The sequence below is a fragment of the Epinephelus fuscoguttatus genome, linkage group LG10, assembly GCF_011397635.1.
Source record: "Epinephelus fuscoguttatus linkage group LG10, E.fuscoguttatus.final_Chr_v1".
Lineage (NCBI taxonomy): Eukaryota > Metazoa > Chordata > Actinopteri > Perciformes > Serranidae > Epinephelus > Epinephelus fuscoguttatus.
Window position 1 is genome coordinate 29,944,256 of NC_064761.1, and position 13,657 is coordinate 29,957,912.

General features: G+C 41.9%; 1 protein-coding gene across 1 annotated transcript; it reads right to left on the reverse strand.

The window, feature by feature from the left end:
* Positions 1-834: 834 nt before the first annotated feature.
* On the reverse strand, positions 835-13,109 carry lmx1a (LIM homeobox transcription factor 1, alpha). The gene is made up of 8 exons (XM_049588658.1): positions 13,061-13,109; positions 12,518-12,698; positions 4,858-5,078; positions 3,895-4,073; positions 2,651-2,728; positions 2,195-2,279; positions 1,645-1,824; positions 835-1,028 (listed from the first exon to the last, which is right to left on the reverse strand). The coding sequence occupies exons 1-8, from the start codon at positions 13,107-13,109 to the stop codon at positions 886-888; spliced, it is 1,116 nt and encodes a 371-aa protein (XP_049444615.1). The 3' UTR covers positions 835-885.
* Between the last annotated feature and the right edge of the window lie 548 nt (positions 13,110-13,657).

A 13,657-nucleotide genomic window follows, 5' to 3' on the forward strand; every position in this document is an offset into this window, starting at 1 on the left:
TGAAGCAACAAAAGCGGGTATTTTTAATGAGTTTGGGCCATTTATAGCCATGTGTGTAATTGCAAAAACGAGTATTTTTTAAATGAGTTTGGGACATTTATAGTCGTGTTTGTAGCAACAAAAGTGGGTATTTTTTAATGAGTTCGAGACATTTATAGACGCGTTTGTGGTGACAAAAGTGAGAATTTTTTTTACGAGAGTTCGGGACATATCTAGTCATTTTTCGAATGGCAAAAGCGGGTATGTTTTAAAGAGTTTGGCATATTTATAGCCGTGTTTGTGGTGACAAAAGCAGGTATTTTTTATGAGAGTTCGGGACATGTCCAGTCATGTTTGTAGCAACAAAAGTGAGTATTTTTTAATGAGTTCGGGACATTTATAGCCACGTTTGTAGTGACAAAAGCAAGTATCTTTTAATGAGAGTTTGGGACATGTCAAATCATGTTTGTAGCAACAAAAATGTGTATTTTTTTAACGAGTTTGTGACATTTATAACCGTGATTGTGGTGACAAAAGTGGGTACATTTTTACAAGAGTCCGGGACATGTCCAGCCATGTTTGAAGCAACCAAATGTTGTGTGATTAACCCAAAATATGATGATTTTCTAACCCTAGCCAAGTGGGTTTTGTGTCTAAACCGAACCACACATTAACCACAGCCTTGTCGCAACATGGAATTAAAAATGGAAACGTAAAGAAATGTAAAGTTTGAACTTATCTGCTACATATGAAACGTAAAAATCTAACATATCCGTAGTTTGCAGAAATATACAACACCAACATTTATTTTAGACATTATGTTGCACAGACAGATAAGTGATGAGCCCGGAGAGCGATGCAGAGTGAGGAAGACACACCACTTTTCACTGAGTCCCACCTCCAACCTCAGGAGGTGAAGTAAGAGTCCTGCATGGAGTAGAGGCGGTCGATAGGGGTGAGCAGAGAGGAGTCACCCAGAGACAGACAGTCGCTGTCAGCCACATGACACAGAGGGTCTCTGTCCATCTCCCCGTACAGACCCTTAAAACCTGAAAAAGACACAACATCATTGATCACCTTTTTAAAGCTATGCCAATTTTAGTCATAAGGAGGAGAGGAGTTCTACTCGGTCTTTAAAAACAGTTGTATTAAGTCTTCTGTGATTTGGAGGGAGCTTTCTAAAGTGTGAAGAAACGACCCTAGTGATGTCATCAGGGTGGAGTTGCATTATGGAAAATGTAGGATGTAAAGACTGAAAATTAGGATATCTCAGCCTCTGCTGTACCAGTCTGACCACCTCTGACCTTTGACCCAACTTTATCCCAACAGTCACAAACAGACTGATGACATGTAAGTACACTGTAAGGATGTTTGCTGACCTCTGACCTCTTGTCAATATTAGCTGCATTTTAAACACATTAAAGACAACACACAAGGAGAAAGAGCAGTAGCCCAGGAAACAGCGCTACAATATCAAAGATCAACGGGATCCAACATATGAAAAAACAACAACTATCAGGCGTTTTAAAATAATAAACTCCTGACTTAAGTTATGATGTCATATTGCCAAAAATAATGGCAGTCCCACCCATTCGTGAACCTTTGTAGAACAACACTCTAAACATGTAATTCTCCATCATGGTTTGACAGCCCTGAGGTCTTTACCGTAGGGGTGCATGTGATCCCCTGGCATCTGAGGTGGGGTCAGGCCCTGTCTGAAGGGGTCCATGTCATAGTCCTGCTGCTCCAGTGTGGTGAGTCCCATCTGCTGCTGCTGCTGCTGAATGTGGGTGTACGAGGACCCCAGGTGCTCCAGCTCAGAGGTCAAACCGCCACATGAGGGCGCTGTGGGGCACAGGAGACACACAGGAGACTGTGTTTACTGCTATTTGTTACAGTGAGCTTTTGTGCCTTGTGCAACCGTCATGTTGCTATAGCTATTTAGCTTTTTTAGAGCTACATTAACAGACTTCTGTGGCTTTCAGAAGTTGCACATGTTTCAAGATCTCTCTCAGAAACCAAACTGACTCACCTGCCTGTAATATGATTATTTAATTGTGTCTGCTGAAAGATACTTTTAAAAAACTCATTATATTTTTACTAAATGTTGTAAAATATAGTAGTGTTTTCTGTATTCAGCAAAGAGCTTCTCATTGCCAATGTTTTCTTTAGGATATTATATCACGTGAGAGGAATGAAGAACATTTTCCAACACCTGTGTGATGTGATGAGTGCTCGCGCTGCTCCTGAGTCTGCTGCTGCTCCTGCTGCTGCTGCTGTCTCCTGGCCAGTTTCTTCATCTTAAAACACACACACCAACAGACATTAATCTCACCCACAGGCCTAATGTAAACCATTTTTTTCTCACTCCAACACAGTCCCTCTCTGCCACCCAGGTGTACGAGTGTGTTCACTCAATTGCAAAGTATTAACAGTGAGGTAAAGGACATCTGTCAGTGGAGGAGGGAAACCACACATGTGCCCACTTTGTGAGGAAATATGGGATTTAATCTACAGTGATCTCGCAGTGAGATGTCATCAGTTTCCTGTATGAAGAGATAACCAGGCTGATTTCCACTCTGGCATACAAACACGGTGCAGAAAGAGTTCTTTTATTAGTAGCGCATATGACTCTGTGTGTGTGTGTGTGTGTGTGTGCACTGTGTATTACTTTGGCTCTTTGGTTCTGGAACCAGACCTGCACAACCCGGACGCTCAGACCAGTCTCTGCTGCCAAGGTCTCCCTTACCTTGGATTAAGATTCAGGGGAAGGAGAGAGAAAGAAAGGGAGGGCAAAAATTGGAAAATAGAAAAAGAGAAGAGGTCACTTGAAGGTTAAAAACAAAACTGTATCGCTTCACCAAGTTGCCTCAAAAAAGGGGAAGGAATAAAGTATTTATGACATTTATTTTGGGGGGGGAAATAACAGTTTTGTTCATGTCTGTACTTTTGTATTCTTTAAGGTCAAACCTGCTGTAATAATGAAGTCATGGCTACAACCAACCAAATCACCAGGAAAAAATGTTGGCATTGATTTAGCCACAAAAACACTTGGCTATGGTTAGAAAAAGATCACGTTTTGGCTTTAAAAAGACAGTTTTGGGGGCAAAATCCTGGCAGGAAACGCATCATTGTCTTGGTAAAAAACAACCCTCTTTTGTGAAACTATCGCAGCAAGAAAAGCAGCAATGTTGCTTTTTGTTGCACAATACCTGGTGGAAAAACTGCTACAGGTTGCTAAAAAATACCCACATTTGGTGCCTAAAAATCCGCTTATAAAGCAACTATAGGTCGCCAAAACACAACTGATTTTGCTGTTTGTTGAGCTTTTCTGCAGCTTGGCAGGAATCTTGCTTAGGTGACACACTGTCCATCGTCTCCTCCCTCCTCAGATGAAAAAGTAAGCTTATATATTCCGTTACTTTAGAATAATTCATATGATACATATAAAACATGCAAATGTAATGTGTATGTGGTTTGCAGAAACGTGCAAAGTCAATATTTTCTTCTAGTGCCTGGATTGCTGTAGCATATCTACCCATCTGCCCAGCAGCAGTACAGCACTACTATACTATTACACCACAGTAGATGGTTGAAATCTTGCTACACCTCTGGCTAACTGTTATATTTTTTACACTGAAGAGTTATGTCTTACTGTAAAGCATGATATGATTCAGTGGTTTTATGCCCACATTTCAGAATGATGACACAACTATTATTTTGTTAAAAAACATAACTTCTCCTGTAGAATTATATCACTGCATGCTCATTTCTAAGACTGGTCTACGTTATATCCTCACTAAATCGTACATAGTGCAACGAAGCCTGTGTAATATCATAGCTGTGGATTAAGGCAGGGACTACCACATACTTGTCAACTGTACATCCTTGGTGAACACAGAACTAACACTTTACCTTTCGACAAGGCTTGGATGAGACCTCAAAGGAAGCTTTAAAGGTCCGTCTCTGTTGAGTGGTCAGAATAGTGCGCGGCCTTTTGGGACGTTTGCTCTCCAGATCTTCTGATCTAACTCGTCTGCCTGTGACCCTCCCAGATTCCTCTTCTTCCTCCTCTTCTTCATCATCGCTTTTACCTAACGGGCAGACGTAATTGAAAAGTCATTCACATAAAGAAGAGAAAAGGGAAAATTCAAGCTAAGAGAAGTGCATCATCTGCATTTAGTTATATGCAGATTAGGAATTGTAGTTACATTTGTTAATTTTCTTGACAACAACAGTGACATGTAAGCGGTACACTTGAACATAACAGTTTGCAACCATACTTATTTTAGTTTGGGTAAATAACCCAACTGTTAGATATATAAATATACTGACACTGGGTCAAAACAACTTATTCTTATGTCTTTTCTAACTCACTTATGTGTAACCAGTGGACTCTAGTGTTGTCTGCGTTATGCTGATATGAAGAGGCCCACACTGTGGATATCTTTGGAGGTGATCTCCAGTAACTCCTGACAACTTTGACAGCAAGAGGTAAAAACAGTCCTCCGTCAATTCCTACCACATAACTTGAGCCCATCTCCCATTGAGTACAACATAAAAAGGGAAGCGGTAAGGCAGGAGACACCTCTTTATAGGTGTGGGACACCCCCAAAGGTGAATGTAGGGGTATAGAAACTGAGCATCAAACATTCCACATATTGACTATGAAGGCCTAAGCATGTCAGGTAATGACAACTAAAACAAATTATGTGTAATTATAATAGTTAATATTACAACTGTACATTTGACTTTGTTACACATATTACTGCTGTATAACTGACCCTGTTACAAATGCATTGGGTCAGTTTTGACCATGTGAGTAGTATGTATGTATACACACACCACACATACACACACTGTACACGCATCCTGTACCTGTGTCGGAGGAGGTCGGGCTGGCCACACACCGGTGGTAGTCGTCTCTGGCACACAGTAGCTGTCCCTCCCTGAGGACACAGTGGTCTCCAGTCTGCAGGCGGCAGGAACAAACGCTGCAGGTGAAGCAGCGCAGGTGGAACACAGCGGCCCCTGCACGCATCACCAGTTCTGTGGGAGAGATGGCCTCTGCACAACCCCCACAACGCACTGCAAACAGACTGGAGAAAAGGAACAGGCGGGTGGAGGTGAAACAGAAGGGAGGAAATTGTGAGAACTTAGTACATAACAGAGAGTGGTGCTTTTGTTTGGCTGCCTGGAGCTTGAGTATAAGCTGAGACACTTGAGGACCCCTCACACCTCAGTAAGAAGAGACTCTGTGAGAAAAAAAAAAGCTTGGTTGACTTGGGGAATGTTGCTGAGTCGAGCTGTCACTCAAAAGAACTGCCAACCTGACTTGTCCCCTTGCCTCCTCCTCCTCCTGCCCCGACCACTCAGACACATACCCTTAGCTTGGCGGGTGTGCATCTTAGCGCCTGGCAACCAGGACTGGTGGGCTTAGCCTCAGAGACTGTTGCCGTGGCTCCGGCTGCCTTGTCCGAGGCTGTGCTCCTGGGGAGGCAGGAGAAAAGCTCTCGGCAGGCCATGGCTCCAGGCAGAGGGGGGGAATCAGATGTCCCGGTGGGAGAGGCTGAGCCGCCGGTCCCATGAATTATCCGCGGAATTATCCCTAAGTCTGCTTAACCAGAGCGGGACAAAGACAGAGCCAGCCCCCAAGCAGCAGGACCATTGTCCGCTGGCTGGCACCGCGGCATTTTGGGTCTGTCACGCAGGATGATGCGTCATCATTCTGGAGCTGGCGTTTGTCTCCAGACCTGACTGGGTCACCAGACCAGTCAGCCCAGAGGCATGAGAAAGTGACAGCTTTTTTTTTTCTCCATGTTTTTGTTTTCACATGAAAATACTTCAAACAGTCCATAAGGACAGTCGACATATATCACTGATTCAAGCTGGGCATTGTATTTTCTTTTTACTACTTTTTAGCCATTACAAATTAGTAGTGGCATTAGAGGTTAGTCTAAAAAAAAAGGAACTCAATGTCATTGCAACTACTCATGAGCAAATGTGCACAAAAATACCCTAAATAACAGAATAATAAATGGCCTTTAAGCAGGGCCGTAACCACCTATATAACATTGAGAGGGCGCATCCTCTATGACCTAACCCTCAAGGGGGTTCTGGGGAAATTCCCAGGAGAAACTGTGTAGAGACTAGCAGCTAAACGGACCATTTTAGAGCATTTCTCAAAGTTTTGATGACTCAGTGCCATTTCAAGGAGCATTATACGGTCAGGCTCCGTCCTTCGTAGCTGAACTACTTCACCCATATTCTTCAGCTCGCTCTCTTCGATCAAATAAATTAAATTAAATTTGTTGTCTGTCCTGCGCACTCGCCTTAAGACACGTGGTGATCGTGCTTTTGCGGCCATAGCACCTACATTTTGGAATGCTCTGCCTGCTCCCCTCCAGTCTGTTGACTCAGTGGTTTCTTTTAAAAGGCAGCTATAAAGACACACCTGTTTAGACAGGCGTGTGGGTAACTTACGGTTACGAATGCACCAGAGCTGTATTATTACAAATTTTCTGTTTTGTGGTTTCTTGTTGTGCGTGTGCAAATAGTTTTGCAAGTTGTGCACTTTTCATTATGTGGCTCACATAGTCACTTTGTCTCTGTTGTTTCTTTCTATATAAATAAATTTTACTTACTTTCTTTCGTACTTTTTACGTTTTATGACTTTTTATGATATAATAATACTTTACAAAGGCTAGAACAGTCCACAGTGATATAGCCTGCATAACACTCATTCTTTTCTTTCTAGTTTTCCACTTTATAACATTTAAAAGTAATGACATAGAGAGAGGCACAAACCATATGGTAATGATCATGATTAATCATATGATTATGATTACATTTGCTGAGGATTATTTCAGACTGTAGTGCGTGGTTGCCTGTTGTGACATAATTTTTTTTTCTTTACATTTTCATCAATCTATTGTGGGGATGGGTGGGAGGATTTTAAGCATATTTGAACTGCAGATATGATGAACCACAGCCATGTGTGTTTCATTTGAAAATCTCTATGCTAAACTTTATTTTTACAGTCATTTTAGTCAATAACTAAATTGTTCATTTATGTATTTCATCTCAAACAGATGTTATTAATTTTTTTTTAAAATTATGCTGCGTCATGAGACCACCCAGACAAATAAATTACACACCACAAACATTTCTTTTTGTGGTGTGGCACTTTTATGCCTAAAGCAGTCTTGACATAAAGGAAAACAGGCACAGATATTAACTATAAGTGTTCTCCATAAATCAACTCCTACTAAAGATTTCACATGAACTTTCAGGTGACACAAAGGTTTTGTTCAACATTTGGGGGGACACATATGAAACAGAGGGCTCAGGGGTCCTCCGCAAGAAAATTTTGAGTATTAAACACTTAATTTTCTGCATTCTGGTGAAGTCTTATGCACCGATTTGTGCCTCTTCTGCACCAAGTTACGGAGTAAATGTCTTGTATTTTGTCATGATTAAAGTTCTATTCTAGAGACGTGGGACGTGTTAAGTATTTTGGGGAACGTGTCCCCCCTGAAATCTACCCCTATGGTTTTGGATAATATGTAAAGTAGAAATTAAGCACAATATCTACAAACACATGAACCCTCAGACTAAACATAAAGCAAACACGCAGGTTGAGACATCCCTGTCAAAAGGTCTGGAGCTGCAACATCCTGAAGACAAACATTGCTGGGACCTCTCATTGTTGCTGTGGGGTCGCTAGGGAAACGGTAAAGCCCATTCCCAGCAGCTCAGGAGGGTCAGTCGGGCTGCTTGACCCGTCCAAGTCGTCTGCCGCGCGGCCTCAATGGTATGCGCTTTAATATGGCCAACATACCGTCTGTGGTATGTGCATTCCTGTGGCAACACAAGATGCATCAACGAACATTTTCAAAGGAAGTGTGGCGGAGGAAATACCCGGAATGTTTCTGGGTTTCTGTGATACGGCAAAGCCCTTGATTTAATGTGTCAGTTTGATGCTAATGCTTGATGTCAGTGAGGAAGAAACTATGGGCATTAATGTTGTGAGATCATTCATGTTTCGAGAATCGCTTTTCCATTATGCGCCTTGTCCAGTTCGTCTCATCGTACCCAGTATTCTTACAGTAAGCGTTGTTAATGCAAAGGTAAGAGTACCTCCAATACTTATGGAGCAGCTTGAGGTGTTTAATATTTCAGAGTTTCCGTTGACATGATTGGCCCAGAGGCTCTGCCAGGAGAGCGGGAACACTCAGTCACGCTGGATTTAGACATGGCAATTAGTGACAAGATCATTACAGACAAATAAGTCAGCAAAATCCAGCACTCCTCCACACTGACATGGCCAGGGTCAGCCACTCTCAAGGCAGATGCACTGTATGAGTGTTGGGCCAAAATACACACACACAAACACACACCATACACACACATTTATTCAAAGCCCGCAAAGCAAGCCCTCCTTTCTCATTGTTCTCGCCCTGACTCCAGTAGTGACCTTTGGCAGACAGACTGCTGGTCTGGTGGACATGCAGAGAGGCAGATCTTGTTTCTGGATCAGGTTAACCTGGATCCTTTGCTCAACACGCATGCTAACAGAGGCCGTGTATCAGATACAGATCTGCGGGTCAAGTGCACCGCCAGTCACACCGCTGATCTGACGACCAATCTGCTGTCCAGTCCACCCGTCCACTGAACCGTTTAGCCAATCTTAATCCACTGACAATCTGAGCAACCTCAACATCACATTGTCAGACAGGAATTTGCATACTGCATCATTAAATTACAGTACAGTCTTTCGTGTGTATTGTGTGTCCTTTGTGACAACTACGGGTCAGGAAAGCAAAAGGAGATGAATTACAATGCAGTCATGTCAGGAATATTTATCACCAATATCTCAAACAATCTTTAAATGTGTTGTTGTGTCACAAAATAAAATTTTGCCATAGATTATCATTAATATTATTCCTGAATACTGATTTTTTTTATATATATGAAATCATACAAAAATGTTAATATAAATGTATTAATTCATCAAGGATGGCCAAAAGAAAGTAAATCCATCCAATCTTGTAGATAAAGTAATCATTAATGAGGTGATAAATTCAGAAAAGCGCCAGTGGTTATCTGTCATACGTCAGTGTCCCATCGTGAGTATTGCCAATGATTTTTCCAGAGCCAGATCTAGCACATTTGGTATCCGAGGCAAGCCCGAACCACCCCTCACCCCCTGCCCAAAACAAATATTATTATCTGTTTTATTAATCCTATTTATTACAAATAGGGACGCATGATAATACCGGCACGTCATTGGTATCTACCTACAGAAGAGACTTGAGGATCGCTAAAATTAGGTAGGGAAAAAATTGGATATATCGATATTGGTATCGGTCATCGGTCAAATTAGTTGTAACATATCAGCATATTGGATATCGGCAAAAAATCCAGTATCATGCATTTCTAATTACAATCCAGAACAAGAGCTAATGAGAAATCAACACAAGTAAATCTTAAGGACAGTTTTTTTGCAGGGGGGATGGGTGGGGCATCTTACGCAGCCATCTATACGAAGATCCGCCACTGGGTATTAATGAGTTTCTGTAAATGCCACTTAACACTTGAGTTCACTGTCGTGTTTGAACTCATAAAGAAGTAAGTAAAATCATAAAGGCAAAACAATTCTGCCTCAAGACATCGTGATGTGAAACATATTTGGTCACTAAAAGAATTCACTCAGTTATCCATCCTCTAAATCACGTTATTCCAAAAATCTTCACATTCTGGTGCTGTACTTCATGAGCTTAAAGTCGCACAGGTTAAACTGGTCCATTTACTGATGCATATGCATTCAAACTCATGTCAAACAGCCCTAAAAATCAGAATAGCTGTATTGATTATCTGCTGATCTGTTCAGGCTTAATGGATATAGCATTTATGATCATGCTCAGAACTCCCTGTTATCTGTTGTAACACAGAGCATACGTCTATTGATGGTTACATATCTGGAAAAAGGTGAATATTTCTCACACTTTTTAATTTAATTTATCTGATACTTTATTTCAGTCCACTAATGCAAGTTTATGTATGTTATGTTGTTTATGTACAGCCTCTTGGATTACGTAATAAAAGCAACACTGATAAAATTTGGAGTGAAGAGGACTAATAAAGTATAAACGACTTTGCTAAGGGAAATTCACATACAGGCATTATTGTCTTTTAGCTTCCATGAACAGGCTGGTATCTATTTACCACACGAGCAAAAGAAAAACAATGGCTAGATTCAGACGGAAGATGCAGCATGTGGTAGGAGACAAATGTTGTCACAGTATGGAATAATCGTCACTTATGAGCTGGCTTCACACTCGTCCTGGATGAAAAGAAGGGAGGGAGCAGAACACAGTTTGCACCACGAGACAAACACTGGCACACTTTTTAAAACCCTCATCATGGACAAAAGTGGTGCTGGTGCGTTATAGGATGTCATAACCCCAGACAGGACGGGCAGAGAGGTGGAGACGTAAGACCTCAGAGGCAGAGCTCTGGCACCAGGCCTCCTGCTAATTGGTCAGGTCAGATATCTCACGGTCGGCTGGGCGTTGTCCCATTGCTCGACACTGGGGCTGCTGTGAGCAGAGCTTTCCAGATGCTGCGGCACATAACGCCAGGGCTCATGGAGCGCACTGTCCCCCAAAATAAGTTCACACCATCCTCACTGCTCTCTTGTCGGGATGCACCAGACCTTCTGACATATGGCTCTACTCTCCTAATTACCTCTCAGTTCTGCCCTTTTTTCTCTGCGCTTCAGCCAAGTGCTATGATCTGCACTGATCACGCCAAGCACTTTGAACTGTGTGTTTTTACAAGAATCCACTCTGATTTGTATGTATTCGTCAAAATGCCAGTTAAAATGTTAACTTTCGTGCTTGGTTATTGTAGAAATGGCATGTTTTAAAGGATTATTCTGCTCACACAGGCCTCCAACACTACTGCAGTGTGATTTAGTTGACTGGGAACATGATGGCGGGGAGCATTTTGGACCAGTATGTATAACATTTCTTGTTTCCCAGCCTGCTTGGCAGAACGACCGTCACTAAATTGTTCAGAAATAATGTGAGCTGCTGCCTGTTAGGGCGAGCAGTTTTTGTCTTGGCTCTCTTTTAGGTGTTTTGGAGGAAGAATGAGGGGATGAGGCCGTGGCAGTGGGTGGGTAGGAGGGAGTCGCAGCGATGGGTGATGATGGTGGGAGTTTTTAGGGGGGGACCGCCTCATCGACGAGACCATATGTTGTCCCCAGCTTGCAGTTGCCACGCCAATGGGCCTCGAAATTTTAACACATTTTGACAATGTGTCAGTTGAGCTCTACCCCTGGTTGTGTGCTGCGCGTGTGCATGCTGTATGTGTGTGTGAAGGTGTGACCGTGTTGTTTTGTGTGTGTGTGTGTGTGTGTCTGTCTCTTTGTGTGTGTGTGTGTGTGTGTGTGTGTGTGTGTGTGGATGTACACTATGCAATAGTGTTCTCACATTCCAGCTCCCTCGCCACCCCTTCCTCCTACAGTCACCTTGTTCTCTTAGTGCATCGTGCCAAGTTCCCTGAAAGGCAGCTTACACCATATACGCACATGTACAACTACACGTGCACAAAAACACACATGTAACACAATGCTTTTCCTGTAAGCAACACAATGTACCCATGTGTATAGTTTGTGAAACTAGGCAAGAAAATATGGAATACTATAAAGAAAAATCACTTTTTTCTTCACTTTCTTTCTCATTCTTAGTCCCTCTCTCTTACACACACACACACACACACACACGTTCTTAGTCAAGGTCAGATCTGGACAAGGGTTCCGTTGTCAAAATTGCCTTAATAACGCACAGCAATTTTTGGACCGCGGGCCATAAAATAAAATAAAATGGATAAAATCAAATAAAATAAATGCCCTAAAAGAAACTTTAAAGTACAATACAGCTGCAAAAAACAACATTATGTGTTTTTCCTATAACTATAACTATAATGTTGGCAGTGTATTTGCAACAAATCTGCACGTATCACAGCCAAAACAGGACTAGGAAAAAAACCCAACTAAATTATACTGTCTATAATCCTCTATCTATACAAGACATCAAGATGAGGTGCAACTATGTGATTATTTTTAAAATATTTTATTAATTTTAGCAGAAATTTTCTTACAAACTATAATGAAATTTTTTTTTTAAAAGTATATATACATATTTTTTTCTCATTAAATTAAATTGTCTTTTTGCACAGACTTTAAATCAGTGAAAAATATGACAGTCACCTGACATTGGTAGCCCATAAAATCCATATTTTTTCCATTTTTAATATATTTTATTAGTTAAATTAAATTGTATTTCTTAATGCAAAACATCAACTGGCATTACAATATCAAATCAGATGTGCTTAACCTGCCCTCTTTGCAGCTGCAGATGAGCCTCTCAGACAGAGTGGGAAACTAACATGTATGCGTCAGTGTTTTATGATTTCAGCTGTAACATCAGGACAAACTCACAATAATGAAGAGCTGGATCTCAGCACTTACTCTGCATAGTCCCGCTTGCAGTAAAGTTTGCGGTCCCGCAGAAAGCAGGAGTTCCTGAGCGCGTCCCCGCACGCCGCGCACCGCACACACTCCTCATGCCAGAGGCCGTCAGTGACTCTGAGCAGGAATCTGTCTCTGATCAGCCGGTGGCATCCGGCACACACTGCCCTCTGATCCATATCTGCAATGATGGGGAAATCCTTTAATTAGGGACACTTTTCCAATCAGCAGGACGGGGCTCGAATATTGGCTATAATTTGGCTGGAGCAAAGTTTGATGGAGGGTTTGATTAAAAATGCGACTTTAACTCGTTATAATAGGATTAAAAAGTGCTTAAACAGGGTCTTTATTTGTTTAAAAAATGGGTATTACAGAGTTAGACCTCATTATGTTTTAATTGTTGTTTAAACTGAGGAAATATTAAGTTAATTTGATGACCATGTGCCAAAAATAGTGCTGAAAATTAAACATCTCAGGTCAAATTAAAAATGTATTACTAACTTAAGCTTCACTGACATAATCATGTCATTAAGTTTTACCCACTTAAACATAAAGCCAGTTGATCCACCACTACAGCCCCCTGACGACACATTAAAATAAGTTTCCACTTATTTTGAATATTTGGAGGAAACTGACTATTGGAAACTAACATTTTAAATACACTTATGTAAGTTTGAGGAGTTCATACCTGCAAAGCGCGAGATTGGAGGCGGTAGAAAAATGTTTTGGTCCTCAACTCTTCAGCTCTTCCTCTCAGAGCATCTCCGGCGCTCAGAGTCCCGCTGCTGCAACTTGCTGCTCCGAGCAGCAGCGCATCAAAGTTTCTCCACAGAGCTTCCGACGACCTCTCTGAGTCCACCGGTATTGACTATTTAGGCTTTCTATCAATTATCCTATTAGGAGTGAACGGGAAGGAGAGAGAGAGAGAGAGAGACAGACAGACAGAGACTTCCTCCATGTGCAGGTGCCGGTACCTCTCCCTCCCCCCTCCCTCTGTCCCTCTGTCTCACTCCCTCCCCACACTGGATGCCACAAAGTTCCCAGAGACGCACATGAAGCGATTGTTTTGTTTTGCATTAAGAAGCTCTAATGCATAAAGTGCTCAGGAAGTTAAGTGTGCAGGTTAAAGGTCAGACGTTT